Genomic DNA, 7,500 nt, shown 5'->3' with positions numbered 1-7,500 from the left:
TTAAAATGTGAAAGTTGTCAGTGTGGAGAGGAAACGACTAGTTATTTAGAGAGAGATTTTCCTTGTACACATATCACGTAAATTTGCAATAACATGAGCGGTTGAGAGTCTGGCGTAACAAACTGGAAAAACAAGATCGCTCAAATACTCCGGTAAAAGCAATATGCGAAGGAGATTTCCAAATACCGAAAGCCAATTTAGTTCACAGTTGATTTGTAGCTTTTGGCGTAAATCAGTGTAGCTTGTCTAATGGGTTGACGGAGCTCTGCATGGCGCTGCTGCTGCCGGCTGCCTGTTCAGTGGCTGTGATCTAGCGAGCCTGGAGCGCAGCGACGTGGGGAGTGATATCTTGCTTCCCTCCGTCATGTTGTGATGTGCCAGTTCCCACCAACCCACGCGTACGTACCGACACCTAAACTCCCAAATACCTATGCACAAGAACACACACACACACACACACACACACACACACACACACACACACACACACACACACACACACACACACACACACACACACACACACACACACACATAAAGAGAGAGAGAGAGAGAGAGAGAGAGAGAGAGAGAGAGAGAGAGAGAGAGAGAGAGAGAGAGAGAGAGAGAGAGAGAGAGAGAGAGAGAGAGAGAGAATAAATTCAAGAAAGCAAGCATGCAAGTCTAAAGTTTGAAAGCAAGCAAACTCGTATACTTTCCCTCTCTTTCCCTTCTCTCTCTCTCTCTCTCTCTCTCTCTCTCTCTCTCTCTCTCTCTCTCTCTCTCTCTCTCTCTCTCTCTCTCTCTCTCTCTCTCTCTCTCTCTCTCTCTCTCTCTCTCTCTCTCTCTCTCTCTCTCTCTCTCTCTCTCTCTCTCTCTCTCTCTCTCTCTCTCTCGCTAGCAAGTCTATATATCTATGCTATAAATGTTCAGTGAAACATTAATTTAACTTTCAATTTTTTGGGGAGATAAATTAGAAACTTCTGCTTTCGTAATTACAGTTCTGTGTGTATAATTCTTCATAAATTGGGATACAGCATCTTGTAATTTTCTTGAATATATTTCTTAATATGTGCTTCAAGAGTATCAAATTATCTCCGAATCTAATTTATTTATCTCTTTCTATAAATATTTTTTTGGGAGGGTGATGGAGCGACAAAGGGTGTGATTTCTTCCTTTTTTTATACCCTCAGCCAACCTGCGCACAAAAGTATTTACTATTGTAAGTGCGGGACTCTGATGATAAGGTGAAAGTTGAGGGGTAACTGTGCATGTGTACTGGTGTGGCTGTGGTGGGGAAGTGCTGCCCTCTATTGAGCGAACAAACATGCCTGAATGATTTATCTATTCTTGGCGTGGTGACTGACGCGGAGTGAATTAGAGGTCATATCAGACTTGTTGAAGCTTTTACAGGACACAGCATGACTCGCCTCGCCCACCTCGTAGTGAGAAACATTCACATTTATATTCCCACCTCACGCCTTTCATACAACCACGCCAATATGTTGCCACACCTGCGATGATATCGTATGCCTGTACTACATATCCAGCTGCTGCTCAAGTGACTGGAAATAGAACACGGACGTGACACATTCGCTCTACATAACATGGAATAAATTTGTACATGAATCTGTCTATTTTCCTATATAGCAGGCTTACAGTCCCATACAGGGTGGTTTAGACAAAGCACCACACACTCATACACATATAACTTACACTCTTAGCCCTGTTGGCCCAAGATGAAAAAGGGGACAGCCTCGTGGAACCCCATACTACACTCAAAATACATGTGTAAATTTTTAATATACATAATACTTAAAGAAATACATACATAGAACGCAAAGTCTATATTCATAAATACGTAAACTCGACAGGGAAAGAGAGATAAATGGATATTTTTGTATGTAGTCACATTATGGTTGTATCCGGAACAGTGAAGCATGGATATTCACCTCGTAGTTCATATACATAAACATTTAACAAGATCTATAAATGTATCGCTATGCTCATAAATGCTTCATTAACAAATACATAAATCTGTACATTAACATATACATTTATTATTTACATTTATTATTTATATTTATTTATTATGACAGCGAGTGGGATAATTAAACACGGCAGCTCATCACCACAGACTTTTACGGGTACTCGCCAACAGCTCTCGTTCTGGAGGTTCCCCAACTGTAGACGCGGCGGTTATACATGGTGGTATTCCTAATAGACTCATATTTGTATGCATTCCGCGGATGTAAGCTTTGTTTTGACTTCGTTGCGGTAAGTCTGAGAGAGAGAGAGAAAGAGAGAGAGAGAGAGAGAGAGAGAGAGAGAGAGAGAGAGAGAGAGAGAGAGAGAGAGAGAGAGAGAGAGAGAGAGATAAACTGATTTCACAAGTGCGAAATCTCTTGTTTTTTATTCATCACCAGAGTTCGAGATATGTGGTACCCATTTCTCTCTCTCTCTCTCTCTCTCTCTCTCTCTCTCTCTCTCTCTCTCTCTCTCTCTCTCTCTCTCTCTCTCTCTCTCTCTCTCTCTCACCACGTAATGCCAAAGATCTTTCCATCAATATTCCTTCTTCATTTCCCATTTTTTCCTCTCGTTCCTAATTGAGTTTCCTCGTAAAGTTGACTCAGGGTATAATTTCTTACAGCGTTGACTTATGTTTATAATTTCTCTTCCCTTTAAAACATACACTTCTAATTAGCTGCAACATTTCCCCCGTTAAATCCCAGCCCCTTTAATGCTGTCACTCTAATTCAGCCCCAAATTAAGCTCCGTCTGTCAGGATCTTACTCTGCCTTTCCTCTTTTCCCCTTTTCCCTTTTCTCCGTCTTGTCTTGCCTTTCCTTCTATTCCCCATCCTCCCTCTCATCCAGCCTAACATGTCGTCTCTCTGCTGTTAACACCCTATGCAAACAAGAGGGATATTCTCTCTCTCTCTCTCTCTCTCTCTCTCTCTCTCTCTCTCTCTCTCTCTCTCTCTCTCTCTCTCTCTCTCTCTCTCTCTCTCTCTCTGTGTAAAGGTATGTTTGTCTTCTATTACAGTTAAATGAAATTATATTTAATTCACTATTTACCTGCAGCTTCTGTATGGCGTCAAGTATGAGAGAGAGAGAGAGAGAGAGAGAGAGAGAGAGAGAGAGAGAGAGAGAGAGAGAGAGAGAGAGAGAGAGAGAGAGAGAGAGAGAGAGAGAGAGAGATGAAGAAAGGGAGAGATGAAGAAAGGGAGAAAGGAAGGGAGAGAGGGACGGACAAACAGACAGACAGACAGACAGACAGGCAGATGTACTCAAGTAATTATGTATTGTCAACATCACTCCATTAGTCTCTCTCTCTCTCTCTCTCTCTCTCTCTCTCTCTCTCTCTCTCTCTCTCTCTCTCTCTCTCTCTCTCTCTCTCTCTCTCTCTCATCTTATTTCTTCTCTAGCTCATTTCCTGGATCTATTATAAAAATGTTTTCCTTGTTCGGCGTCGTTACTCCTCCCCCTCCTGCCCTCTTCACCGCCTTCTTCTTCCTCCTCTGCCCACATTTCTGTTCGCTTCCTTTATCCTCATCTCCTTTGTTGATATTCTCCTCCTCCTCTTCCTTCTCCTCCTCCATCCCTCCCTCCCTCCCTCCTCCTATCAATAATAGTAATATCACAATAACTACTGCTGCTGCTGCTGGTACAACAACGAAAATAACAGCAACGGCAACAACGAAAACAACAACTGCTACCTACTACTACTACTACTACTACTACTACTACTACTACTACTACTACTACTGCTACTACTGCTGCTGCTGCTACTACTGCTAAATTTATTATAGTTATGCATTTTCTTTTTCTAACAAAATTCTGAACACGTGTTAATGCTCTATAATCTTACATAAACCTATTATTCCAATGCAGCGATTTTACTCTATTGCTTTCTCTTCGTATCTATTGTGCGTGTTCTCGATTCACGTTATTCTTGCACTAAAGCGCGCGCGCCCGCCCACACACACACACACACACACACACACACACACACACACACACACACACACACACACACACACACACACACACACACACACACACACACACACACACACACACACACACACACACACACACACACACACACACACACACACACACACACACACACACACACACACACACACACACACACACACACACACACACACACACCACTACATCGCGTAGTGTAGTGGTTAGCACGCTCGGCTCACAACCGAGAAGCCCCGGGTTCGAGTCCCGCGTGTGGGGAGGCAAATGGAAGAGCTTCTTAATGTGTATCCCCTGTTCACCTAGCAGCAAGTAACTCGAGGATCTGTGACCTCGCTGTCCCGGTGTGTAGTGTGTGAGTCCTACCCAAAGATCGGCCACTATGAGCTTTGAGCTCTTTCCGTAGGGGAACGGCTGGCTGGGTGAACAGCAGACGACCATCGGTGAATGACGCGCGCGTACACACACACACACACACACACACACACACACACCGCGTAGTGTAGTGATTAGCACGCTGATCTCACAAACGAGAAGGACCAGGTTCGAGTACCTGGCGCAGCGAGGCAAATGGGTGAGCTTCTTAATGTGTTGCCCTAGTTAACTTAGCAGCAAGTAGGTATGTAAGCCGAGGGGTTGTGACCTCGCTCTTCCGGTGTATGGCGTGAGAGTGGTCTCAGTTGTGCCAAAAGATCAGTCTGTATGAGCTGAGGTCTCTCCGTAGGGGAATTCCTGGCTGGGTGATTAGCAAAAGACCGTAGGTGAATGACACACACACACACACACACACACACACACACACACACACACACACACACACACACTCACCTGAGCGTCCTCTTTGCTTTTGGCGTACAGTTTGTCCATAAGGATCCGTATCTCAGGGATGAGGCAGGGTGTGTAATTCGTCCAGCCCCCCGCCAGGCCCTCCGCCAGCGTGCGTCCCTCCCAGTGGCCTGCGCTGGTGCACTTCCTCTGAGCCACCTCTGTAAGGGACACGGTGACAGGGATTATGCTGCTGTTTCAACGGTTTTAAAGCTGGCTAGGCAGGGACTTTATAGGGACTTAGAATGGTAGTGGGTGGCTGGTTAAGGCTTAGGAGTGTTTGAAGAACGTGGACTAGGTTTTATGAGCACATCGAGGGAAAAAAAAAACACACACAAAAGAGGAATAAACATCAGCAGACTTGTTGACTCGCACGATGTCGTTGCTGACAAATTACACCGCATATCTTAAAGGTCAGATGTGTAGGATAGTAAAAACGATGGCTCTTCTTTACCTCTAGAGAATCTCCTTGTAAGTCAGTATTACAAAGGATGACATTTATGTGTATACACATTGTACGGCATCTCATAAGCCTTACATAGTGACCTGCATGTTATAGAATGGTTGATAAAGACTAAGGAATGTTTCTCTTTGATATCAGAAGACACTTGCTGACTTATACATTTTTTTTTTTCTAAGCTTCTTCAATATTTTAATACGAAGCATGGACACTAAAAAACATCCGGAAATTGAACTAGCTAACTTTTTTTTATATCCTCCTTTAATCTACTTTCTAGGGACGACATAGAGAACGGCTCTGTCCCCTGTTGTGCCCTTGGTCTTTTCCCTTTACACATCAAAAGGTGTGTATGAGAGTTATGTATAAACCCAACGTTAATTACAGTATTAACTATGTATTGATAAAGCCTGCACAGCATCTGGAAGGAATATTCGTGGCTTGGCAGGTACAGGCGAGGCGTAGAGAGGCCGCTGAGGTCACGGGGTGGTTGACAAAGCGTGAATGAACATCGTGTAAACTCATGCTGGAGCTGCTGTGTGTCTGGCAAGTCAGGAAGGGACCGAGAAGGATTCAGGATTAGCTGTGTGTGTGTGTGTGTGTGTGTGTGTGTGTGTGTGTGTGTGTGTGTGTGTGTGTGTGTGTGTGTGTGTGTGTGTGTTTGTGGGTATGTCTTTCATTATTTTTGTCTAGCTGTTTTATTAATTACATTCTCTCTCTCTCTCTCTCTCTCTCTCTCTCTCTCTCTCTCTCTCTCTCTCTCTCTCTCTCTCTCTCTCTCTCTCTCTCTCTCTCTCTCTCTCTCTCTCTCTTCCCCTCCTCTCCCCCCTTAATACCACAAACATCATCAATTATCCCTAAGGGTTGTGAGTGTGGGTGGGTGAATATGTGTGTGTGTGTGTGTGTGTGTGTGTGTGTGTGTGTGTGTGTGTGTGTGGACAAGAGAGAGAGAGAGAGAGAGAGAGAGAGAGAGAGAGAGAGAGAGAGAGAGAGAGAGAGAGAGAGAGAGAGAGAGAGAGAGAGAGAGTAGTCAGCCAGTCCCCCTCCCCAACACACAGCACAGCACACAAGTTTGTTTAAGCAGTTGTCGCCGGCAGTCTGACATGGTTTTGTAAGCTGGGAAGAGAATACGTGCTTGACAAGTTACATAATTGAGAACACAACTGAAATTACATGGGATTACAGTGGATGAGGATGTGGATACGCGACTTGGAGGTGCAGAGCAAGGGTTACAGGGTGTGTGGCGTGTGGGCAAGTGATATGAGTAACGTACGAGGAAAACAGAGAATGGGAGGAAAATCGTAGGTTAATGGTCACTAAAAGATATGAGTAATGAGGGAACAAAATTCAGTGTTTACACGAGAGAGAGAGAGAGAGAGAGAGAGAGAGAGAGAGAGAGAGAGAGAGAGAGAGAGAGAGAGAGAGAGAGAGAGAGAGAGAGAGAGAGGAAATAATGAGTACTCTTATAACCTGGAAAGAAGATTGTTGTTACATTAGTAATTAGGAAACGTTGAGGGGAAAAGAAATCATATAAGAGTGTTATTACTGTTTATGCTACTTTTACTACTACTGCTACTACTGCCAGCAGTGGTAATAATACGTATGATTATAATAAAAAGTCGTAATAATAATACGATTATTGATATTATTATTATTATTATTATTATTACTCATTATTACTCATTGTTATTATTATTATTTTTATTATTATTATTATTATTATTATTATTATTATTATTATTATTATTATTATTATTATTATTATTATTATTATAGGACGTCCATGTATATAAGTTCATTTTCTTTATGCCATTATTATCATTATTACTACTATTTATCATTTATGTATTTAATTTGTGTGTACGACGACTCTCGTTCCCCTTTTGTTTTCGATCATTCCTTAGGCGTTGTCACGCGCCCCCCCCCCAAGTCAGCTGCCGGCCTCTGGGCCATTTAGGTTAACTCTGTACTTGGCAGTTTGTTATTATACTCGTACTGTGAGATATTTTACACAGTGTTTGCTGTTATTCCCTTAATATGGACATTACCTACAGGTGCTAGCGCAACCCCATAGCACATTATTATTACTATTTTATTATTGTTATTATTATTATCATTATTACTGAAGGAAAAAAGTGAAGGCTGAGGGTTGAATACTTTGTTCGTGACTATCATAGTTTCGCCCTTGTGTTTTTCTTGGAGTGGTGCAGCCCACAAAACCGAAATCAACTAATAGGGAAGAAG

At 42.9% G+C, this 7,500-nt stretch overlaps 1 protein-coding gene across 1 annotated transcript in view; it reads right to left on the bottom strand.

The window, feature by feature from the left end:
* LOC135105799 (PDF receptor-like) overlaps nucleotides 1-7,500 on the bottom strand; it is a 65,199-nt gene that overhangs the window by 25,909 nt on the left and 31,790 nt on the right. The window contains 1 exon segment of the mRNA XM_064014334.1: nucleotides 4,803-4,960. Coding sequence (XP_063870404.1) covers nucleotides 4,803-4,960 — 158 coding nt within the window.

This window comes from Scylla paramamosain, chromosome 12, assembly GCF_035594125.1.
Source record: "Scylla paramamosain isolate STU-SP2022 chromosome 12, ASM3559412v1, whole genome shotgun sequence".
In the NCBI taxonomy this organism is placed as follows: domain Eukaryota; kingdom Metazoa; phylum Arthropoda; class Malacostraca; order Decapoda; family Portunidae; genus Scylla; species Scylla paramamosain.
Note: the sequence above shows the minus strand (reverse complement) of the source record. Positions and strands in the feature narration are given on the sequence as shown.